We start from the raw sequence: 25,027 nt of genomic DNA on the forward strand, positions 1-25,027 counted from the left end.
TTGACATCTTTAAACTCCCCCCTCCTTCATTCAGCTGGTGTTTATTTCATCTCTTTTGTGAGCAAGGCCAAGATGTGTGTTCAGCATTTGGCTTATACTTTTTAAACAGGGTTGCAGCCCTGGGCACTTCACGCCTTCCCCAGAGTTCACATTCACTCAGCCAGTGTTTGCTGAGGCTCCAGACCTACCCCTGGGCTCCCTTCATTCCCAATTTCAGACTAGACTGGGGTGGGTTTCCTTATAGATGCGTCATGACAAAGAGAGTGTTGAGGTTTGCACACACACAGGGGAGGAGAGCGCAGCGCCCGGCCCTCGGGACGGCCCCCAGCTCTGCAGGCTCCAGGGCTGAGGTCAAGCCCTTAGCGTGCCTGCCAGCAAGTGCTGTTGGCAGCTTCTCAGCCCTCTTCTCCAGCAGATCTGTGAGAACAGTGCTGTCCCGGGAGGGGCACCCGTGCTGAGAGGCTGGGACGCTGGGAGTCAGAGATTTAGAAACAGTGACTCCATCATCTGCATGACTTTGATTCCTTAAGAACTTAATCTTTCTAGCATTTCTCTAATTTCATGAAGAGTAAATTTTTCTCCCAGCATTGCCTTCTCTGAATTACTCCCAAAGTCACAGAAGTGAGTCCAGGTTCCCGTGGGTGCGGTGCGCGCTGGGCCTGCGGCTCGGGATCCTGCTGGACACAGCGGGAAGGGTCCAGGGTCTTTCCATGTTGTGAGGGGCAGGGCCCGCTCAGGCCCCCGGATGACTCTGGGGTCGCCTAGCTTAGCCTCATTCTGCAGCCCCCAGCCCACCACAACCAAAGACCGACGCCAGCTATGGCAGCATGAGCTCAGACCACCATCTGCAGTGGCAAGTCTAAAGTACAATACTTTCATCACAGCGTTTTTCCTGTTTTGCAGGGCCTGAATCAGGTACTGGTCAGAATGAAATTACTCTTCAGGTTCCAAATCCCTCTGAATTACGAGCTCAGCCACCTTCCTTACCCTCCACCTGCAATGACCCAGCCACCCAGGACTGCAGTGAAGGTGGGGAGTCTCCCATCGTCCAGTCTGATGAGGAGGGCGTTGAGGTGGACACTGCCCTTGCCACTTTACACACCGACGACAGTGACTCCTAAGTCCGGCAGCCCCTTCTCTGAGCGCATTTAAGGAAGGCCAGCTGTGCTCAGAATCCCACTGTGAAGGCTCTTGATTGTCACACAGTTGCCAATAATTTGTGAGAAACTTGACAGAAGAAAAGCTAACAATAAAGTTTGAGGACTTCAAACTGAGAGGGTACATGGCCAGTCTGTACAGAAAAGGCCTCCAAACACACATCCTTCAAGCTTTAGAGCCCCCGAGGGGCCTGCAGGGTGGCTGGGCCAGGAGTCATCCCCTCGTGGGCTCAGCAGAAGCCCTTCCCAGAGAGAGGTCTGCTTCCCCTGAATGTAACTAGTCATACGTGGCTCTAACAAAACTTGGGTTTTCATCTGATCATTACAAAAGTATTAACAATTCAACAAATAACCCCTATTTTAACAGTACACACGTCTGGGCCTGAAGGAAGGGAAATAAACGTAAGCAAACCCATCTGCTACTCTTTCTCCTGACAAGGAGCTGGCCCCACAGAGTTGGGTCCCCCCTTTCAGCACCTATTGAGGGGGCGCCCCCTGCAGGCAGGACGAGGAGCCCTCCACCCAGCCAAGGGGCGGCTTCCTGGGAGAAGGGCCACTAGCAGTTCCCAGTGGCCCACAGAAAACAAGATGCAGGCAGCAGGCATTTGGCTTTGCTCAAAGGGGATCCAGCCGCCGGCAGATGGAAAGTGAGTGGGTCCAGGCTGTGCTGTCTGCGCCACTGGCCGAGGGGAGGGTTCGCGCCCTCTGCCCATTGACCGGGAAAGAAAGCTCATTTCATTCACTCATCTTCCACAAGACAAATGTCCAAAAAACTTTGTTTTTATTATTAAACCTTGTAGTACAAACCTGAAAAGTAAACAAAAAACTGGCAATAAACAACATGAAGTCTTCCCTCCCGAGGGAGGGGTGCAGAGCAGCGCTAATAAATTAAATGCCAAACTGTAAGCCGTAGGCAGAAGTTTACTGTCAAAGGAGGGAAAGTACACAGCAAGGCCATAAAAACCAGACAACCACATTGGAAAACACTTGACTCTGTTTATGTAATTGTTAAATATTCCAAAACAGTTCAGTCTTCTGCAACAACAACCAACAAAGTGGATCACAGGACGTTCCTGACAGTCCCACTGGCAAGCTCAGTGCAATATGGGTAGCTACGGGATCGATGAATCCAATTATGAAACAAAGAACAGCTTGTGAAAACAGTTTCCCTTCTTTATTCCACACAGACTGTACACACAACCGGAGAAGGGCAACAGCTACTCCATTATTATTTTTTTGTTGTTGTTCAGTGATGTAAGCAGCACTTATAAATGTTACAAGAAAAACCCTGTAAGCATCCAATCCAACCGATGAAGAAACTGAAATGTAAGGCTTTTCTTCATCTTGTCTTCTCACCCCCCTCCCCACTCCCACTGAGAAAAAGGCTCAAGTATTTAAAACAATTTACAGGCGTATGTACAAAAGGATGGGATTCTTTTTTTTTTCTTTTTTCTTTTTGTTACAACATGAAGAGAAAAAATAGACAAGATGAGCGCAAATGCGTTTTCACATTCAAAAAGAACTGCAGACCTCCTAGCGGCTCTAAGTGAGACCAACGAAACGACGTGAGAAGATTAATGCTGACGGTGTGGTGTGACAAGCAGTGAGATGAGATGGAATGTTAGAAAGATTGCACGTCTATGACAAGGAAGCACTTACGGCTCCAATCACGTTTCTCCTTTTTTTCCTTAAGGATGCTATTGAAGGGTTTTTTGATAAAGTAGCCAACAGCACCAAAAAATAACAGAATGGATTTCCTAATGAAATCAGGCACAGGTTTCCGCACGTGACCCCTCCAAGGCAGGCAGTCTTCCCCGCTCCGCTCTTCCTTAGACAGATGCATAGTGATGTGCTGGTAGAGAGAACCTCGGCACTCCGCTCGCCCCGTTTGCCCGTGGGTAGGAAACGTCTGCTTCAGCTGCCACAGCGCCCGAGAAACAAAGTGGGGTTCTCCGGTTTTAAAAATTACAAACTCATCTTGCACATGACTGAAGAAAAGACAGCCAAAGTAAAGCCATTTCTTTTCAAGTTTTGTGTGTGTGTGTGTGTGTGTGTGTGTGTGTGTGTCTCCTATCCCTTTTGCTCTCTAGAAAAATCTGCTCACATGACTGATGGTTTTAAAATTTGTTCTCCAAACTTCACCCTCTTCAAAAATGGGTTTAAAAGCCTTTTTTCCCCAACAGTTAAAAAAAAAAAAAAAAATCAAACAAAAAGGCTTTTGTCAGCCACAGGGGCGATACAAATTAACACGGCCCCTCAAGGGTTTTAAAACAGTGAATATACGGCAGTTTCAAAAAATCCGACTGCAGTATCTAGGTATTCTAAGTACAAAAAAAAGTTCAACAGTTTAATGCTAAAACAAAATTAGTTCTCTAAAACCAGAAGAAAATCTTCTTTAGAGCTAGTGCAAAGACAGCTTGTATCCTACAGCAAGTACTCCAAACTAGAATATAATAATTACAAAAAATAGATCTCAGTTGGCGGCGGCGGCGGCGGCCTCAGGACGAGCTGGCGGCGCTCCTGGATGAACTGGGCGGCAGCCGGCAGGGCGGCACGTCCACCGTCGCTCGCTTGCGGGGCCCCCTTTTTGGTGTCGGTTTACTGAGACAGTTCTCCATGCTGCCGTTCTTACCAGATACCTTGCCGCAGATCTGATTAACCAGACTGATGATCTGTTCCTGTTTCGGGTTGGAAGAAAGACAGAATTAACAAACCAGATGAACTCGGTCCCTAGAATCACCCGAGGGCCTCTGAGAGCAGAGCTGGTTGGCACAGCAGGGCTACCAGCCACCCTCATCAGACCACATCAAGATGCGGATTTCCGAGCCTTGCCCCAAGAGTGTGTTTCAGGAAAGCGGGGACAGACTTTAGAAATCTCCCTGATCGAACCTGAGATGGAGCGGGCTGGAGAAAGAGTCAGAGCCTTCTGAGGATGAGGCCCCTAACCGGGTACCTAAACAACATGCTGTCCTTGGGGGGCACCTCTGCCAGCTCGTATCTGAAAGCCAGCAGGCAGGCACAGGGCACGGCGCACGGACAGCCTGCCTTGTCCATCTCCGAACCTCCACTCCTCCTCCAGAGCTCGAGGGAGCCTGACAGCACCTCCTGGTGGCTGCAAGGTTTGGACCAACTAATGTGCTAAAGCCCTGAAATACACAAAGTCCTATAACTACACACTTATGTACTTGTTCCCTAAGAGCTGCAGCCAGACCTGGGTCTGCTCCGACCCGAGGTAGACTCCCTCGCCGTGCAGCCAGACGCCCCAGCAGGCCGACCACCAGGCCTCTGAGAGGCCCCTGCCGCCTCACAGCTCGGCAGCTGGCACCCTGGGCCCTACCTGGGAAGGGGGAGGGGTGGGGAGGGCTCTGCCGCCTCCACGATGAGCATTTAGGAGAAAAGTCCCGTGGGCTCGAGGCCCAGGTCCCTCAGCATGCTCCCTGGGGAGCTGCCGGTTCGCTGGCTCACCGGACACCCGAGCCTGTTCCCTGGCCTCGCAGACAGATGCAAACACTTGTCTAGACATATTTCCATAATTCCCCCTCCTCCTCTGTGACCGAGAGATGGCAAACAAAACGTGTTCTTATAGTTCACTCAAGAGAACCATTTATCTGTTGGTATCAAAAATACAATGGTTACTTTAAGTTAAACTCAATCATCTACTTTTGAAAGAAACCACAGGAAAGTATCAAAATAGCATGAAGCTCTGACAATAACCTTTTATAAAACCTGCTCTGGGCCAGGGATGGAGGGGACCACGTGGACACGGGGAGGGCAGGGGGCCTCGGATGCCCGCTCTCTGGCCTTCTGGACACAGCAACAGGAGGCGCTCGCTCATCATGTGGAAATGAAAGGCGAGAGGCAGAGAGTGAAAAGTGTGTGACAGGAAAGAAAGCTAAAGACGCCCTGGGAAGGGGCAGGGCCGTGCGTCTGTAAAATACCACCTCTGGGCATTTGAACATCAGACAGTAAACACGCTAACAAGCGACGGTGCATGGGACGGAGGTCACCTCCACAGCAGGATGGAGCCCACGCCCAGAAGGGGTTGTTTGCCGGGCACTCGGGGGCTCAAACGGGCTTGTGCTTGCAGGGCCATTTCTGAAATCCAAACTAGAGCTAGAAGTTCCCCCATTAAAAAAGTTCACTCGGCTGGTGTGGCTCAGGGTTGAGCATCGACCCATGCACCAAGAGGTCGCCAGCCCGATTCCTGGTCAGGGCACATGCCCGGGTTGTGGGATCCCCGGTGGGGGGCATGCAGGAGGCAGCCAATCGATGTTCTCTCTCTCATCGATGTTTCTCTCTCTCTCCCTCTCTAAAATCAATAAAGAAAAAAAAAATTTAAAGAAAGTTCAACTGCTGGCAGGACTTGCAGATTCTCATTCACTAACAGAGCAGACTTCTGAACACAGAAGACTAAGCTTCAGGCAACAGACACTATCTACGTACGTGACTCTTATTCCAGGACCTCAGCCATGTGAAACACCAGGCTACTGAGTGGGCTGGCGGCCGAAACTGACCCATACTTGGTGGAGCTTTGGAACCTGGTGGGAGGCCGGACCGCTGCCGAGGGCTCCGCCACTTACCAGAGCTGTTCTCACTCAGACACGGGGCTCTTTTGACCTGTGTTCTGACATTTGCTGTAAAAGTGAGGGGGCAGAGTGCTTACGGCCTTTGCTGAACAAGGTGCAGAGACCTGTTTTCAGCTTTCCAATCTTAGAATTTAGCCACAGGCTTGCACCAGGTCTGACCCACGGCTGGAACTGCAGGTGCTTGTCCCCCCGAGTCCTGCCTCCACACCTGGGTGTGTGACAGCCACAGGCAGTCACACTGCAATGGACTAACTCCAGGGGTGTCGAGGGGAGCAGGAGGGAGGCTCCAGGCGAGGCCCACGGCTATGCCCCCTGGCAGCCAGGACACCATGATGGCCACGCTGCAGATGCAGGCAGAGGCTTGGAGAAAGGGCCTGGGGCAGTGTGTGCAGCAGTGGGCCAGCCAGGGTGGGTGGCACGGTCCCCAGGGCAGCTGACGGGCTCCTCAAGAAGAGAGAGGTGCTCTCTGAGGGGCAGGGCTGTTTCAGGAAGCGCTGTCAGTTTACGTCTGAAAAGGCAACCGCACAGCAGCTTAGAAGCATGTGCGCTAACTGCTGGAGGAGGTGACAGACAGAGGTGAGAGCCTCAGATGCAGGGACCTCTCCCACAGCGTCCTCGGCTGAAGTTACTGCTTATCCAGGGGGAGTGGCGGGGCCTGGAGAGACTAACCAACTGGCGCAGGAAGGGCTTCAGACACCGCCCCTCTGAGGCCCAGGGGGTCTCAGGAAAGATGCCTGGAGCACAGGGGCCAGGAAGGGATGAAGGGAGGCTCATCCCAACTGGGTGGCAGCGCCTCCAGTGAGGGCAGAAGCATGAGAACAGGCTGGGCCCAGGGCTTGCTTGGAAGGTAGAACCAATGGGATTTACAGATTGGATACAGAACGTGAGAGAGAGGTTTAGGCTGAGGCCCTTGGGTGAGGGCACAGAGCCTGGTTCCTGCTGGAAGCAATCCCCTGCTGGGGGGGAGGGGGGGCTGGGGGCTGGGGGCTTCGAGAACGCCCCAGCCTCACGTGCCCCAGCCTCGCTGTGCTCCGGAGTGCCCAGCTTCAGGTTAGACAGCGCCTCCGGGAAAGGGAAAGGCCACCCGTGGTGTCTGCAGCTCCCGAGGAGAGGGAAGGCATCTGCTGGGTGAGGGCACCCAGACGCAGGCACAGCCCCGCCGTCCTGGCAGAGCGGTCGCTATGTGTGAGGACACAGGTGCCCCGCCAGCTATAGAGCCCAGCACGGGGCGGGGCTCCGGTGAGACGGAAAGCTCCCTCCCCCTCCAGGACCCGATGCGCAGCCATCAGCTGCACCCCCAGGACAGGGCCAGCACGTGGGCAGAGTTCACCACAGCAGGCTGGACTGTTCACTTCTTTACAGCTGAGACTCCGTGGGGCTGCAGCCGGGATGGCCCCTGGCCCTGTCCCTAGGCCCTTGCGACAACCTTCTGAGACCACAACCTGACAGACGGCTCTGAGACCCTGGAAGCAGCTGCTGCAAGTCCACACAGCTGCTGGCCTCGGGGAGGAGGAAAGGCCTCCTCTTCTGTCGCTCAGCTAAAGAACCAGCCCCCTTCAGCTGGGCTCCGTCCTGTGATGGGCCTGCACGGGCAGCCACTGTCCCTCCTGGACCTGGACCCTGGCTCTGAGGAACAGCATGGTCCCCCAGACAGTGTGGCACTGGGGACACCAGCACCCAGATCCTGGAACCCAGGCCCTTGTACACGGAGGCCCGGGCCAGGAATGCTGACGGAGAAGCCGTCAGGGCTGGAGCAGGCGAGGCGGCCGCCCTGCACGGGGAGGGAGGCTGTGTGGACAGGGCTCGCGTACCAGGCTACGGTGAACATGGAGGAAACTGGAGTGAAGCCAAGTCTGGGAAAGTAAAAGCTCCACAGTCCCAGTTCCTGGGTTTCTCCAGGTCAGGCCAAACCTCAGTTCCCCCTTCTTGGGACAGCTCTATCCAGCCAAAAAGAGCCATGCAGGACACACTTGGTCTTAGGCAGTGACAAACATCTCGAGTTGGGGGATGACAGGCCCACTGGCCCACAGAACCCCAGGGCAGGTGACACGGGGACCCCCCTGCAGCAGCCCCTTGCTCCTGGGCACTCAGGACACCAGACCCCAGAGGCTGCTGTGGGCAGGGCCTCCCCCAAGGGCCGGGACTGACCTCATCATAGCGGTACATCAGCTTCAGTCCGCGGCAGGACTTCTGCTTCTCCACGTGGCGCAGGGCACACTCCAGGCAGAACACCACGTTCTCGTTCTCCTGAACGACCTGCGAGGAGACACGTTCCTGAGGCTCTGAGGTCGAGGACACTGCTGCCAGGGCACGCGCCCCGGGAGGGGCACCGCGGGGAGGCCCCAGGGACCGCCCGGAGGCCTGTCCCTGACAGCTGTCCAAGCTAAGGAGTGTCCACTACTCGAAATCACTGGAAATCAATGAAAATAAATCCCCTGGAACAAGATTTTCAACTAGGAAATGAGTAACTGAAAGGTCGCCAAGTTGCACCTAAGGGTGGCCCCGAGTCCCGTCCAGACTTCTGCGCTCTCCTGTGAGAGGGTCTCAGGCTGGGGGAGATGGGGAAGTGCGGACGCCTTTGCACAAAGATTTGAGGGCAGACCCAGGACTCCCGGTCTCCAGGGTTCCAAGGCAAGGCCGAGAGCACGCACTGTAGGAGGAAGTGACGCGGGGGCAGACGGGCGGGCAAGAATGTGAACCTAGTGAACAAAAGTGCACAAACATACTAGGTGTCCGAGTAATGGAAACTGTAAGTATAAACAAAACCTCTGTGTGCACCTATGAATTTAGGGTACATGCTTTATAAAGCTACGTTCGGCTGCTAAGAAACGCCTGAGGGCAGCTCCGAGGTGCGGCTTCCGAATGCCGGGGTGCAGAGGCGCAGGGCGCTGTCCTCGAGCCCGCGGCGGTGGGCTGGGCCGCGCACGGAGCTCACGGGGAGCAACGCAATGGTTCTCTCCCATGGGAACAACCCATGCCGAGGGAGGAATGGACACAGAACTGTTAGGGAACTGACAAAATGCTATGCCTTCTCCTTTAGAAGACAGCATGGTTCTCGATTATGTCTTTTAAAAAGAAGACCAGATAAGAAGCTGTATAGTTGTTATGGACAGAATCATATCCACAGACACCGTGAATTCACAGGCTGAGGAATGTGACTATCTGCAGACGGGTGAGGAAGAGGTGACGGAGGTGAAATGGGCAAGTGCGGGGTCCAGCCCAGCACGACGGTCCTCGCCAGACGAGGGGACGGGGCATGTGCAGAGGGAAGACCACCTACGTGCCAGGAGGAGAGAGGCCTTGGAAGGAACCAGCCTGCTGACACCTCCCTCTGGGACTCCCGGCCTCGGCACTGGGCGAGACCGTCCGTCTGAGACCCCACCCACGGCCTCAGCCCGGCAGACTGATACGGGAGCTTCTGCCCTTCTGTCAGCGTCCTGAGCTCCCAGATGTGACAGAGCATCTGACTCCCTCAGGGACGGCTGTGTGGCCCCTCTTCTCTGCAGGGAGCTGGGCGGGGCCAGGCAGCGCAGTCAGACCTGGACACGCTGCTGCTCTGCATCTAGACAACCACGTGTGCCTGGCGGGGGAGATGCCGCCATGCCGGGCTGGGGCGGGCACTCACTGACCTCGCCCGAGGAAGAGTCCACACCGGCACTGGAGGCCACCCGTGCCAGACTGAGGCAAGTGGTGTGGGGAGCATCCTGCATGGAAGTTGGGGCACCCCACAGACCTGTCAGAGCAGCTTCCTAGTGGGAGGTGAGGCTACACCAGCCTAGCTGTCCACTCAGCCCAGATTCTGCCCAGCCCCTCCAGACTGGGGTGGGGGTCCCGCAACTCGGACACAGTCACAGGCAGGGCTGAGGCTGCAGCGGGCCTGAGCCCGAGCACTGTGGGAACATCCTGAGAGCAGGGAAGCCAGCCTGGGCAGACAAGGCAGGAGAAAGAGCTGGCTCAGAGAGGCCACTCTGACCAGAGACCAGAGAGTGCTGCTGAGGAGAAACATTCCTGTTGGCCAGAGACAGATTTCCGAGCCCCGAGGGGCAGTGAGCTCAGTCACACAGCCAAATGGAAACTGGGGAAAAGCCAAGGTCAGATGAGGCCCGGTGTGGACTTGGGCGCAGAGTGAGGGCAGCCCAGCCCCGCGCCAGGGGATGCCTGGAGGCCAGGGCGATGGCCGGGAGGAGGCCTGCTCCCCGCAGACAGGTAACCACAACGAGGAAGACCCTGCGGAAGAGGACGGGCAGAGCAGAGCCCACCCCACACCTGGGGTCTGCTCTCGGTCTCTGACCTGGACGCTGCGGAGGAGGCGCCTGACCTCTGAAGGTCAGGAGCCTGGCCAAGGTCCACAGCAGGTCCAAGGGCGACTGGGCGCCCCCTGTGGGCAGGCGTGGGTAGGAGCAGGGCGGGCCAGGGCTCACCATCGACAGGTAGCACAGGTGCTGGCAGATCTGACACCGCCTCTCCGAGGTCTCCAGCTGCAGCCACTTTCGAGGCTTTTTCTTCCCATCCGCCACGGTGCTGCTGCTGTCGTGGCTGCCGTAGCGGGCAGAGGAGTGGAGGCCGGCCTCGAACAGCTGCCTCCGCTGCCGCAGCTCCGTGTCCCTGTCGACACAACACAGGAGCCCGGCCCTCAGGAGGCTGGCACGGCTGCCTGGCCGGGTCCCCTCGCCTCCAGAGGGAACATGCGCGCCCCAGCCAACTGCCTCCCGTCCTGGCACACCCTCCTGTTGGTAGGGATGGTGAGATGTACATGCTCACCTTCCCTGGCCCCCAAGTGGGGACCCGTGGTCTTTAGTCAAAAAAAAAAAAGCTCAGACAACCCCCACAGCTTCCAAGGCTGCTCTGCTGACTGGGCCCTGCCTACGGTTAACAGGAGCACAACACCAGGGCACACAGGCAAACCCCTCACTGCGGCGTAAGGGGTGCCCTGCCCTGCAATCCGAGCCAAGAATGGATGCAACAAACTATTTGCCGGTATCGTCATCAAAGGTTCGACCAACACCAGTCGAAATCCGTGTGCTGTCCGTCAGCACTACCGAGTCTCTCCCCAGAAGGGAGAGATCACGAGGCTACATGGTGGGAAAAGAGAAGAGGGTTACACAGGAAGCCAAGCAAACAGTGACTTCTCAGCTTCTGTCCCGATCTGCTTCGGCCCCGGGAGGACTCCTGCGACACTGCATGACGGAAGCTGGGTGAGGGCTCGATGCAGGACGCGTGGCCAGCACAGGCCCCAGGGAGCTGCAGCCCACGCAAGCCGCCCAGCGGCCTCTCCCCCACATCATGAGCAGGCTGGCAAGAAAACCACGGGAGGGCTCTGCGGCCTCTCTCCGTGTCCACCCCAACCTCCAGAAATGAGGCTGCGGCCACCTTTTCCTCCCTGGCAACGTGCTGCTGGAACTGGGGTGCCAGGTACTGGAGCCCAGCTCCCGGCCATTCCCACAGGGGGACCTTTGCATCGGCACATCAGTAAATTCTGACTCTAAATGTCCAACATGAAAACAGGAGGGTAAACTTATATTTAAAAAAACAGAAAAAAATACACTCGAAAGGTTTCACCCACCTAGCCAAGTGGCAGGGGGCCGCAGCCCCACCCCGCAGAGCCCCGGGGTCTCTGGAGCCTGGGTCTGTTACCTGAGCTCATCCAGAAGGGCCGAGATGGCGCTGAGAGTGGGGCCGTTCTCCTTTTTGGCTTCTGCTTGTGCGATCTGGTAGAGGAGCTTCTCCATGGAAAATGGCTTAGCGATATGGCGACGCTTCATTTCCTGAAAGAAGCCGTCACGTCCCCTGAGGGTAGATTTTCACTACCCCCCAGACTTTTCTTTACTGGACAAAGGATGCTTTCCGAATTTTCAAATTTGGAGTTCCGCTTTGTTTCAAAGCAGCTGAAAATCATACAACTGATCCTTTCTGCCTGGGAGGGAAGCACCAGACACCAGGAAGCGCCACTGCTGGGCCACCACGCGGCAGGGCGCCACCTGGAAACAGTGCGACTCGCTCCCCGTGCCAAGCGTTTACCTCCAGCACCATCAGCCCGGTCCCCTCGATGTCACAGCAGACTCACAAGGGGGCCCAGAACCTTTCCTGACACAAGTAAACCCCTAGCAGGTCCTCTCTCCTAGGAAAAGCTCTTGGCACTGCTCAGAGGTTTCAACGGCATTTTCTGAAATTAAACACATCTAAAAAGGGACAGACAGGCTCACGCAGAGACATGTGCATTGTGTGTGTCCGTACATGCACGTGTACCACTACCTACCTTGGCCGTCTCGAAGCCCATACTTGTCCACTGGGTGGTGGCAAAGTGCACGGTCTCAGAGACGCTGTAGCCGCAGCACACTTTGGACACAAAGGATCCTGGGAAGCAGACGACGAACTGGCCGCTCTGCTGCACGGTCCTGTGCACCTTGATCCCCTCCTTGCACAGCACCTCCGGGGAGATCTGGGGAGGGAGGCCGGGGCTGACACATGCTCGCAGGACTGCACTCCTGGCTGTCAGCCCCGTCCTCCCGGTGTTACGAATAAACCCCTAACAGATCCTCTCTCCTAGGAAAGCATCCTGGCCACCTCTCAGACCCACTGCCCCACCACTGTAGCTGGCTCGCTGGGCGGGAGAGCCTCCCTTGAGCGCCAAGAGCTGGTGACTCCCAGCAGGTGTGCCACCACACACCCCGAGCCTCCAGGTGGGGCACCAGGACTGGAGAAGGGGCACATTCATGAGGAGATGGATTACATTTGGTATTGAAGATTTTTTGTTTCTCATTTAAAAAATAAAGATGGCTAACTCCTAAAACAACAAGGAAGATCTCAACTGATAATGGCCCAAGAGTGACAACAGAGCCATCCAGGTGCACAGCCACTATGAGGACACAGTCCTACACACCACACTGAGCCCTTCCTGTCCCCACTCAGCACTGCCAGGGTGTGAATAGGAACAAGTCCCAAATCTGGGAGGACCACTGGGCTGTCTCCAGAAACAAGCAGAGCCACAGGGGTACAGACCAGGGACCTTAGAACCTGCATCCCCAGAGGGGCTGTTGCTCAACTTCTGAGCCAGATCAGGGGCTCAGAAGACACAGGTAGCCCAAGGAGGGGTCAGCAATGGCCAGAGAGGCCTGAGCTCAAGCATCAGAACACAGCTCAAGGCTAGAAAGACTCCCAGGAACTCAACAGCCCCATGACTTTCTGAAAATGGGCTCAGCAGGTGGGAATAAAGGCACAAGCAGACCTCAAGTGTCCACCCAAAACCAGGACCTGCCCTGCCGTACACTCTAGTCTCCATGCACAAAACCAGCCCTGAAACAGACTCAAAGGCCATGCGCACGAGCCCAGCGTCCTCTGCAGTCTGAGGAAAAGACCTCTTTTGTTTGGTTTCCATAAAAGAGGACATTCGGTTTGGAGGATGCCTTGAGGATTCATTCTATGTTGTCCGCTTTGCCTCTGCCCCTGCGCCCGTGGCCCAGGTACACACCATGACGTTGCTCTCCAGCATCTGCAGCCCTGGCGTCCCGTTGGCTTGCAGCAGGGTGTGGACCACGTCCTCGAGCTTGCTCTCCTCCTCAGCAGGAATGCAATACCTGGGTGGTGAGGAGACAAGGCAGAAGCAGAGACTCGACAAGGACCCTCTGCCTGGGAGCACAAGCTGAGCCTCCCCTGCACCGTCCCTCAGAGAATCGCGCAAACACAGGCCTGAGAGTGGCCTCGGGTGCAGGAGAGGAGAGACAAACTCAGAAGAGGGACCCAGCCCTGGCGTCGGTGAGGTACCCCAGCTCGGTGACAGGCTCCATGGTTCCAAGGCCTGTGTCCACCCTACTCCCCGGCAACACCGCCGCAGTCAAACCACACACTCATCACTTATGCAGATCGGACCTATACGTGGGCCAAAAGCCTTCGAATCAAAAACAGATGTTTAAGCTCATATAAATCAGATCCAGGCACATCTGCAGACTCAACGAGCCCCTCGTGAGTGCTCTAGGCCATGTCTCAGCACCAGCCTGGCATCTGACACTGCTCTGTAGCAGGAGGCGCTGCAGGACGAAAACTCGGCGCTGGAATGCGGGTCCTCCGCCCTCTACCCGGGCCACCTCATGAGGGCCTGACCCTGCTCAACTTTCTGGTCCCAGAGCCAAGGGCTGGGGTAATCCGGAAAGGTAAAGAACCCCCCAGTTCTCCAAATGCAGAGAAAGTCAGGGCAGGAGTCGAGCCTGTGAGCACGGGGCCACCACTGCAGCCTGCGGATCGAACAGGAGGGGCACCCGGACCCAGGCCCCACCACGCGGGGGCCGTGCACATGGAGCCAGCCAGCCCAGCATCAGCGGGCAAAATACGCGGGACAGCCCGCCCCGCCCCACACGCCACCCCACACACCACCCCACACGGGGCAGGACAGCCCGCCCCGCCCCACAGGCCTGAGTCAAGGGAGCTGAGTGAGAACAGGAGCCGGGTGGAGGAGGCAGCCGCAGGGTGAGGCTGGGCCGACACACACCCACTGGGCTGGAGCTAAGGAGCTGACAGGGAAGACAGGGTGGGGGGAAAGCTGAAAGTGGGGGAGACCTTCACTGAGGGAAACGTCTGGAGCCTTACTGCAGTCACGGGAAGTGGGGGAATTACTGACGTCCCCAGAAGGAACATCTACAACATGAAGTCCAGGTGCCAGGCGGCCGGCACACGTGAGCTAGCTGTGCGCGGCCTCCTCAAGGCCTCCCTCCGTCTCCCCGCCCACGGTGCCAGTGGCCATGGCGGAACATCTGGGCGAGGTGCCCTCTGAGACCACAGCCCACCCTCCATCCCCAAGGTCCTCACAGGACCTGGGCCACAGAGCACCTGGAGCCACCCACCCAGCGACAGGCAGGCAGGCTGGGCCGGCCCGGTGCGGTGGCGACGCTGACCGGCTCTCCTCACTCTGGACAGCTGTCCAGCCCTCAGCCAAGCTGCAACCTGGCACCTTCCCACAGGCCTGGGCGGGCAGGCTGCCTGATCTCAGCCGCACTGAGGTGTCTGTGATGAAATCCTTCACTTAGAGGCCAAATCCCATTTCAGTTGCTTCACTGAAGTGGTTTTTATTATGCTCATGTTATTTCAATGCCAACATATTGTGTTACTGATTCGTGATTTACATCCAGGGCTTCTAACCTAAATCACATGTTCTAGGAAAAACCACAACCATAAAGTTCTCCAATCACATCCCGGCCTCCTCTTTATTCCCCATCAATGAGGTGCAGGAATGAGTCCTCAGAAAGCCCAAAGACTCATGTCCCTCCCTCTAATTCAGCCATTACTCCACCTTGTCCCCTGCTAGCTGTAGGTCCCCGCACACCAGGCACTGAGGGGTCTGCAGGCGAGCTGGCTCTGGGCACAGATCTCGTGGGATTCTGTGTACCCCCAGCAAGGCCTGGCATTGCCCACATGAGCTTCTCCATGAGAAACAGAACAGAGGGTCTCCCCAAGTCCAAGCAGCAGCACTGTCCCTGAATGAGAGCCAGCTGCTATCTTGGCTGTGCGGTCCCCCGTGGTCGGCCCCCAGGCCACTGTCTCCCAGCCTCCCACGGCCGCAGCCACTCACAGACTAAGGGTGCTGAAGACCACCTTCCTGCACACACAGGCGCCCAGCGGGGCCTGCACATCCTGCTCACTTCAGCGCCAACTGTCACTCACTGTGCTACGGCCGGGAGGCAGGGGCATCATAACGAGGCTGCCGCAGACGCTGCTCCGAAGAGCATGGATGTCAGTCCTTAGCCTTCATTTTCACGGAGAACGCCTGATCGCCCCATTAGGACAGTAAACACAGTGAGTGAGAGATGATCATGAAGCCCATAGACTATCAGTCGACAAGACATCTGATTGTTCGAAGTAATTTCCCATCTGCCACTATAAACAAAGAGCCAGCCACAGACCAGGCCTGGTTGGGGGTGACAGCCAGGCTCACAGGTGGGCACTGAAGCAGAATGCTTCCCACAAAGCAGACAACTATGTGCAGGGAGTCAGTATGTGCGTCGGACACAAGACAGCTCTGTCTCCCATACGACCTACTCTCTCGGCAGTGTTGGGGTTGGGAGGCACCACTCTGAAGGGACACTGAAAACAGCCACTCGCAAGGCCAGAGAGAGGGCCTGACATGGGGTGGGGACGGCTAGGCATGGCCACCAGTCACGGTGACTCTTCCTGCTCCCCACTCCCAGTGTGAAACAAGCACTTGGAAACCAACAACAAAAAAATAGTATCTGAGAAGGAAAATCAAACCGAAGCAGGCAGCTGACAAAAAAGAACATGCATGGCCTGCAAGTGCGTGGAGAGAAGCTCGTCATCAGAGCAACTGAGAGGTTCTCCACCACCTCCAGCGGAGGCAGCAACGCCCAGGGAGCTCAGACACACCGAAGCTCTGGAAGGCTGCCAGCCAACGAGGTGCTGGGAGGGCACCCCCACTGCAGCCCTGCCCGAGGGCTGTGTACTCACCAAATGCAGTCAGCACCAGTGTGTAAGTAGTCGATGTAGGGAAGGTGGTTTTGGTCTCGAGACCAGCATGAGGTAGAAAAGACCATGCCAATATTTAGCCAGGGAATTGTCACTCCTGAAACAAAGGGAGAAAACGGCATTCAGAGGGATGGCAGCAATGTCTCAGAGGAACAGCCATCAGAAATACTTTCTTCTCCCCGGATAACAAGAGAAAGAAGAAAACGGGAGTTAAAACCAGACAGACAAACCCATGAGGAGCTGCTTGCTCCCTCCCGCTTGCTGTACAGACTGGAAGCCAAGACGGACTCTGCTACAAACAGCAGCAGCAGAGCGTCTGAGCTCAGGCAGCAAGATGCCCCCAGGGCCGTGGCCACAATGACTGTTGGCAAAGAGCCAACAGCTGCTGGCTGCACCCCGAGGCTCAGAACAGACAGCAAACCTGAGCCAGTGTGCTGGAGGCAGGAGCACCAAGCCCCCCGAGAGACCTAGGTGTGGAGGGCCCCAGTCTTCCGTGACCTGAGGCCCCAGGACACCTGGCTTTCCGAATACCTGCACGGAATCTATCGCTCAGGAGCCTGCAGTAGTCCTAAGGAGTCAGGACCTCAGCTCTGAAAATACCAATTTCAAAGTGAAAAGCTGGCCCCTAAGCACCTGCCCAGCTTCTAGAGGCTGTGATTCAGTTCACCTTTCCACATATTTACGGACTTCAATTATGAACCTGTTTCTCGCTTTCCTGCAAATGAATGTCTTGAACATATAGACTCTATACCATAATCCCGTCACTGTCAGCTGTGCTCAAGAGGAGCTGCCCAGCCCCAGTTCCCCATGGGTGATGCTCAGTTTTCAAGCTGCCATGGCAGGGACCTGAGGACCCAGCTGACAGCAGCCACATCAGACTTACCAGGCACAGCACCGAGGTGACGCAGGATGGAGCCTGTGTTATTGGGGAGGACGGTGAGGTTCCATCCATGCCTACAGAAGAAAGAAGAGGGGCGTCACAGACTGATGGGAGGAATGCCCCCTAGTCCCCAGAATGTAGACAACAGAGTCCGACTTTACCTTGAAAATGGTTCTGACTTCCCCACAGGGAATCCGCTGCCGTGAGTGTTGGTGTCCACCTTGCCACAGTGCACAGCCACGTGGCAGTCCTTCTCCTCCACCAACCTCCAGTACTCTTGCTGTGGGGAAGAGGCAAGAGACAGTCAGCCCCTCCGCTGCGCCTGGGTCACAGAGCACAGCGCAGCCTAGCAGCAGGGACACTAACGCCCAACAGAGGAGCCCGTCACAGGGCAGCGATGCTCCCGAGACCTCTGCAGGCAGGTCCCAGAACTGAGAACAGGGCTCCAACAGACAGCTGCACACCCAAGTCCCTCACAGCACTGTTCACAACAGCTCGAGTGTGGAAGCCATCGTGTCCATCACAGATAAGTGGGAAGTCAGCGGGAACATCCATATACTGGCAACTATTCAACCTTCGAAGGAAGGAAAGTCTGACACGCTGAACAGGAGGCACTCAAGAACATAATGCCAAGTGAAATAAGCCAGTCACAAAGGACCAGTACCACATGACTCCACTTAAAAGAGGTGCCTAGAGCAGTCAGAGTTACAGACTAAAAGCAGAATGGCGGCTGCCAGGGGCTGGGTGGACAGGGTCATGGGGGTTGTTGCATAACAGGTACTGAGTTTCGGTTTTGCCAGATGAATCGCATTTTGAAGACGGATGGTGGTGATGGTTGCTCCAATGTGAATGTACTCACACCGCTGAGCTGTACACTTACATGGGCTAAGTTTTGAGGCTATCACAATAAAAAAATCATTTAAACGAAGGGGGTGGGGAATGAAATGATAAGGAGGCTGAAGACATGCCACTGTGGTCCTTAGACTGAAATAAATACAGCCTCCAGCTCCAGCATCTCAACAGATGCCTCACACACTTCTAGTAACCAGCCATCCTGACTTCTACGCAGGAGTGAAACTCATGTGCACCCATGCTGTGCCAGCACTTGAACAGACTGAGAAGGCGGACACAGCAGCCAGGGCAAAAGGCTCTAATGAGTCCAATCTAAACAAGTTTGGGGCAGAGAGCAGTCAGGGGCGCGCATTACTGACAGGTGAGCAGGTGTCCCCAGCTTACCTTTAGGCAACTCCCCACACTCAGAGGCATTTTTTTATTTTGTTTCAATTATCATTCCAGAATCACAGCATCACGTTCCCTAATTCTGGCAAAGCCCATTAAGCTGGAACCAACTTTTGAGAAGGACTAACCAATCACCACTCAGCGTCACAAAGCACAAGCCCACTCCGAGTGGGGCTGCCTGTGATGACACCACAGGCGCCCCCGGCACAGGGCAGCTTCTGTGGAGGAGGGACCAGCCTGGCCGGTTTGGCTCAGAGGTTAGAGGCCTGCAGACCCATGAGTCTCAGGTTCGAAGCAAGTCAAGGGTACGGACCTCGGTTGCAGTTCATCCCCGGCCTTGGTCGGGGTCGTGTGGGAGGCAACCAGTCGATGTGTCTCTCTCTCATCGATGTTTCTCTCTCTCTCCCCCTCCCTTCCACGCTATCTGAAGATAAATAGAAAAATATCCTCTGGTAAGGATTAAAAAAAAAAGGACCAGCCAGGGGTACCAAAGGCACCAAGCCAAAAATAAATTCAACATCATTAAGAGCCTGGATTTCTCAAACAGACTTCCTTGACTGGAAGGAGGAAGCCATAGTCTGACTGAGGGGCTGGTGACAGCTCTGGCCCTGCCCCCCAGGTGCTGGGCTGATGCGACCTCTGCTAGGTGAAGAAAGCCATGGGGGAGGAAGGGGACCCACTGCTAAGTGGAGGCCAGTCCAGCTGCTGAGCACTGGCCAAAGGCAGGCCTGACCTTCTTCGAAGGACCCAAAAGATAGCTTCAGACGAAAAGTTTGGACTTTAGAAAATCTTCCCATCATATTTAAATATTATGTAACTGCTAAAGCAACAGGTGGACTTTCAGAGAGAATGAATTCCCAAGTAGCAAATGAAAGTGAGCTTCCCTCGAGCTGTGGATGGCAGTGGACGCTGCACCGTGGGGACGCCCAAGAGGACGGGTGCTGTGCAGAGGCCTCTGTCCCACAGTCACGCTCTTCTCTTTGGGTGTCTCTGCCCCCAATGCCACGAGCACTTCGGAAGCAACTGTGATGGCCACACGTGTCCCAGAGTCAGGGCCTGGCTGACACTGTGGCTTTGGCAGGACCAAATTGGGGGGTGGGGGTGGGGCAGGGGCAGGCCACGGCAGCACCCAGAGCACAGAGCGGGGGCAGTGTGGGCACACGGCAGAGACCCCGGCCCTGAGGGCATGCAGAAGGCGGTACTGAATTCACCAGACTGGGGACGGGCCTGAGGCCCAGGCAGAACCACCCGGCCTCCGGCGATGGCTGTCAGCCGTGGGGCACCATAGGCATCGGCGTAGGCGGCTGGGGTCCTGCTTTGGCCTAGACTGTCCTGCAAGCCCCACTTCTGGGGAAACTTGGTCTGATCAGGAAGGCTGGATCCCCAGAGGTCAGCCCGGGTTTTATTCAGAAGACATGGTACCGCCGCTGAAGAACATTAGCATGGTCTGGAGCCTGTTACACACCACCAGACAGGCTGCAGTGACACCACCTGCTCCCCCACCGCTGCCCCGAACACAGGAAGCTCGGCGCCTCACCGGCAGGGCCGCACCTGCTGAGGGCCTGCGCCTGCCGATGGCAGCTCAGGGGCACTGGCCTAGGAGAGCGAACCCCAAGGCCTGGTTTCTGTCCTGGAGTGCCCCACACAGACCCCTAAATGGTCTGGACACAAAGGTGCTCACTATCCTTCCGACCTCACACTACCTCAAAGAACAGAGTTGGCAGAAACACAAAAATGGCAACCTGCCAGCCCCACTAAACCACCCAGAGAAGGCACAGCACACCTATGGTTTCCAGGGGTGCCAGACACCCTCCAGCTGAGGGGACGCTCGCTCCACCGGCCATATCTCTCTCCCTCTGGCTGGGTAAGTCAGGGACAGGCTGGGAGGAGACCCACTCTCCCCATTCTGCCTGGTTTTAACCTGAAGAAGTTTAGAGCAACAGGAGTTAAAACATTCGGCTGCCGCTCAAGTCCTCTCAGGCCACCGGGCCCTAAGGTCAGGGTCCCAGCAGGCGGGCAGAATGAGCTCAGCTCACCTCAATCTCAGCTGGTGCAGGCTCCTTGCTGAAGCACATGTTCATGATGTTTCTTGCTGTTCGATAAAACGTTGTTAAAGAAACAGACCTTCCCTGGAAAGAAAACAAAAACAAGCAAGTCCAGCTTAAGCAACACAGCTGAGCCCTAAGCCCACACCAGCCCCAGCCACGGGCTTTGCTGGCACCTCCCCACGGCCGGGGGTGGCTGGTTTATGCCCGGAGTTGGTACAAGCAGAGAAGGCAGGGAAGCACCCTCGAAGCGGGCTCCTCGGAGCCGCCAGAGGCTGGGGACACACCGCACTGCGGCACCAGAGAAACAGATCGGCCTCTATAGGAAGCGGGCTGTGCACAGGGGCCATGGCAGAACCAGTACACGTGAAGCCAGTATACGTCCAGGTGCTCTTTAAAAAGCAGCTTTCACTTTCTGGAGAACTGGGCAGAGTTCCTCAGTTTACCCAGTGAAGAAACTAGCCCCAAGAGTCCTCGTCACAGAAAACCGGCCAGACACACAACCTCACCTGGCGGATTCGAGAGGATAGGAGTAACCTAGTGACAGGCAGTGGCCCGAGGGTGCTAAGGGGCCTAGAGAACACAACCCTGGCCCACAGCACACAGCAGCCACAGAGCAGCACCCGGCCATCAAACTGCCCTGCAGCCCAGCTCATAGATTTGTTGTGATGAGATCTAAAAATACCCTTTACAAAGCAGGTTTTCAAAAAAATTCCAGCTTGGACCAACTCATTCTCATAAAATTAGCCTTCTTAGATACAAAGTAACAGAAGTAGAAAATATCTTATTTCATGTGTCGGCTACTCAGAGTCATGGGACTTAATCAGTGGTTCCAGCTGAGGAGGGCTTCGCAGGCGCACAGCCAGGAAACACAACCCAGAGCACTGCGTTTATAGTCCATGGGCCACCTTCTCCTTTTTCATAAAACAGTTAAAATGTGAAACAGAAGAAGATCATCAGCAGGCTGCAGGCAGCCGCTCCCAGAGCACCATCTCCGCAGTGCATCGCGGATGAAGCAGGGACCCTGAACCCTGTGTGTGTCCAGCGTAAGAAGCCGGGCCACACAACCTCCTCCCAGAATGAAGTGTGAGGGTGAAGGCCCCACAGAGGAACACGTGGCAGTGGGCGGCCAGCGGTGCAGCTTCCCAGCACGGGCTCAGAAAGGGAAGAGGCACAGTGGACACGACTCCCAGGTTCCCTACATGTGTGCAGTGGACCCAGCACCCAAAGTCCACACCGACTGAACCAGGAGGGCACACAGGCCAGGGCCTGCCTCCAGGCAGCGAGGGGAACCTGGGGGAGTGGCTGAGGGTGGAGAAAATCCACAGCAGATTTTCAACGTAGGGAGCCACCCCACCCCCAACACACACACGCACACGCACACGCACACACGCGCGGTCATGAGGTGGGAGCGGGGTTGTTGAGCGAAGGCAGCCAGGACCCTTACAGAACACTTCCGTCCTGATAAACACAAAACAGAGACACCAGGTGCAGCCTGTGCACCCCTCAAAGCCCAGGCTATCCAGCAGCTGCCTCTCTTAGCTCTGCCCTGGGTGCCCCACTCGCCCTGACAGACAGGAGGGAGGCGGCCCCAAGCCTGGCTTTAGAACCATCCAAACAGGAGGCCACAGTCGCCCGGATGAGCAAGGGCAGGCGGGCTGCCAAGCAGGAGTGTCCGAGACTCTGCCTCACATCTCTGAGGAGCAAGCCTTGCAGGACAGCTGGTGCTGCAGTGTGCCGGGCAGACTGGGAAAAGGGTGCGAGCTTTGCTGCCAGCCCTCCCCGCCTCCTCCCTGCAGAGCTTTAACGGTGAGGTGCGAGGGGACAGCTGTATCAAGGCCTCTCTCCAAGGGAGAGACTGGCCACGCAGGCTAATGGGTGGTGGTGGGCTATGCAGAAAATAACCAAGATGGCAAAGGAAACCAGCACTCCAGCCCACAAGGGTCTGGGCCGTCACTGCTGGAGAACCGCCAGGCCTGACTGGGCAGCTCTGCTCCTCCAGGCTGAGATGGGCGTGCTCAGAGAGCAGGCTCAGAGGAGAAACTGCATATGCATCCTAGGTACTGTGTCTCTGGCACCCGGGTTCAAACTTGGCTCATTCAACAAAACGGAATTCCAAGGCCTGAAGTGGGCTCACTGCTCCCAGGGGTCAAGTCACGGCCTGTGCAGCTGGCCAAATACGTGAGGCCTGGTTCCTGAGCACCCAGCCTCCCCACAGACTGCAGACACTTCTCATTATTACGTGTCCCAGAGAAAGCAGTCTGGTGGCTCCAGGACCCCCAGAGGCCATCAGGGTGGCCAGCCCCTGCCCAGCTCTCTGGGAGTCTGAGGGCCCCCTGCTCACCCCACACCCCGCCTTACAGGGGCCCTACCTTATATATACACTTGTGGAAGTCGCTGAGGACGCCTTTGTCCTCCTCCTCCTCTTTCACCACTTCCTTTTCCTGAGCAAAGAGTCGCCGCCGGCCTGTCTTGAGCTGGGCCTGGCCCACCTCCTTGAGCTTGCTGCGGAAGCCGTTCCTGGGGGCCACGCCATTGATGAGCCCGTTCTTGGGCTCGAAGCGGGGCAGAGGGTGGAACCGGTAGTCATGCTCCGTGTGGCCCTCCAGGGGCCCCTTCCGCTTCTCCAGGATCTCCTTCTCCATCAGCACCTCCTTCTCCAGCCGCCGGTGCTCCTCGGGGGACAGGGAGTCATAGGACAGCAAGTACTGGCAGTAGGCCTCCTGGAGCTTGGCCAGCCGGTCCTGGGCAGTTTTGGGGATTCGAAGCATGTCTGCTAGTTTGTTCCATTTTTTGAGGTCAGTCACTTGCTGCATGCCACCCATCTCGTTAATCAGCCGGAAAAAGCAAGCCAGGTCAAGCTCGCAGCCTCCTGGGGTGGTGAGGGGAGAAAACACAGGGACAGTTGGTGAAAAGGACCATGAACAAGACCTCTTTAATTCAACTAACAGTCCACAGATGCCCACAAGGCTCTGGGGTCAGAACAGCAAACAGTCACCTCTGGCCTTCAGGGAACTCAGTCTGTGCAGACAGACCTTTAAGACAATCTTGGGCACTACGGGGACACATAAAGCTGATCGAGGGGTGGAGAGTAACAGGGCCACCGTCTCAGATGGGATAATCAGAGAAGGTCTCCCAGAGGAGGTGACCTTTAAGCAGAGGCCAATGGTAGAAGAGAGCAGGCATGCAAATCCAGGGGGAGAAACTTTCCAGTGTCCCCTCAAACGGGCAGCGCGCACTGGGAACACCCTTCTCACACACCCAGAGGCAGGTGCAATGAGACCAGGAGCAGTGGCCCATCCCTGGTGAAGGAAGGCAGGGGCCAGCTGTGCCACTCAGCTGTGCCCACGCCCAATGTCACCTGGAAGAGCTATAATGTCAGCAATCATACAGGCACGGCATGTGCTGCCCGTCCTAATTCCCCTCTAAACACACCCCCCCACACACACACCCACACCCCACACACACATGCCCAACACACATGCATGCTCAAAGTGTCTTATTTTCACTCCCACAGTATTTCCAGGACAACAGGACGTGGTGGCAAGTTCTCACTGCAAATGGACTGTGAGATGCATGTCCACTCAAGTATGTTGGAATGTCTGAACAGTAACCTAGATGCGACCTTCTGGCCAACAAAGGGGGGAAATCTTCCAGAATAAGCATCCACCGTCTGTTAAGAGGTAAATGCACAACAAAACGCTAAGTGAGCAAAGTGGAAAGGGAAAAGTTTTAGGTCTTTGGACAACAGGGACATATTTCCATCTAGTAACAAAAGGGAAAGCAGCAAGACTGCATGAGAACAGAACTCCGGAGGTGGGCAGAGCATCCCAGGACCCCGGATGCATGCCTGGACCTCAGGCACACTGCGAATAAGATCAGAGGACGAGCATGCAGAAGATGGTTGTTTGTGAGCAGAACACCAGAGTGAAGGGACTTCCCGGGACATCAGCCAGATTCCTGGCTCACTCTGCTGCCTCTCAGTGAGGAGACTGCGGGGCTGGCAGGCAGCAGCCCTCTGTGCACGGGCAGAATGCGAAGTCAGTTACCCCGCGTGCCACAGAGGTTCAGATCACAGGTCTCACAAGAGGGGAGGCCAGCCACACTTTTTGCCCTTTTCTCTGAGATCATTATAATCCAACAGCACTTAAAAATTTACACAGTTCTCGCAAATCCATTAGACTCCTCATCGGCCATGACCAGCCCGTTCACAGGACCACCTCCCTCACTGAGACTGTGCTGACGCCATTCCCTGCAGCACAGCCGTTTCCCAAGGGTCTGGGGTGCTCATCGAATTTTGGTGAATTCTGGGAAACTGCCTCAAAACTATTAAGTCCCTTGCACTTCCAGACACCTGAGCTCAGACCCACAGCCCCAAGCCTCTGTCAGGAAAGGGCCAGGTTAGCAACCCTCCTGGGTAGTGACAATGCTTCACACACCACAGTGACGTGTGCACTTGACTCTGGCTGCTATGGGAGGGAGTCACGGTTAAAGAAATCCTACTCTAAACAAAAGTTGGCTGGCTGGCATCATGACATCACATCTGAGTACTCTACCTATCCCTAGAAGGCCACTGCTCGGAGTGAGTAGTGAGACGGGTCATCTGACTACAGCTCTAGGGACCTGGTGCTGTTCTGAGCCCCCAGCAGCCCG

General features: G+C 56.0%; 2 protein-coding genes across 14 annotated transcripts in view; one reads left to right on the forward strand and one right to left on the reverse strand.

The window, feature by feature from the left end:
• Positions 1–2,043, forward strand: part of DTNBP1 (dystrobrevin binding protein 1) — a 149,689-nt gene extending 147,646 nt beyond the window's left edge. The window contains exon 10 of the mRNA XM_036257250.1: positions 904–2,043. Within this exon, the coding sequence (XP_036113143.1) occupies positions 904–1,121 (218 nt within the window). The 3' untranslated portion in view covers positions 1,122–2,043. The remainder of the gene's footprint in view (positions 1–903) is intronic.
• The window catches only part of JARID2 (jumonji and AT-rich interaction domain containing 2), a 266,545-nt gene continuing 243,473 nt past the window's right edge, over positions 1,956–25,027 (reverse strand). For 11 of the 13 annotated variants that reach the window (XM_036257239.1, XM_036257247.1, XM_036257237.1 and 8 more), the window contains 11 exons: positions 22,747–23,246; positions 20,366–20,458; positions 17,252–17,370; positions 17,094–17,164; positions 16,193–16,307; positions 13,212–13,317; positions 12,000–12,182; positions 11,378–11,508; positions 10,165–10,348; positions 7,892–7,999; positions 1,956–3,835 (listed from right to left, as the gene is read on the reverse strand). In XM_036257239.1, the coding sequence (XP_036113132.1) occupies positions 3,656–3,835; positions 7,892–7,999; positions 10,165–10,348; positions 11,378–11,508; positions 12,000–12,182; positions 13,212–13,317; positions 16,193–16,307; positions 17,094–17,164; positions 17,252–17,370; positions 20,366–20,458; positions 22,747–23,246 (1,790 nt within the window). In that variant the 3' untranslated portion in view covers positions 1,956–3,655. The other 2 variants (XM_036257246.1, XM_036257245.1) reach the window with 2 other exon arrangements.

Source organism: Molossus molossus, unplaced genomic scaffold (assembly GCF_014108415.1).
Source record: "Molossus molossus isolate mMolMol1 unplaced genomic scaffold, mMolMol1.p scaffold_m16_p_12, whole genome shotgun sequence".
Taxonomy (NCBI): domain Eukaryota; kingdom Metazoa; phylum Chordata; class Mammalia; order Chiroptera; family Molossidae; genus Molossus; species Molossus molossus.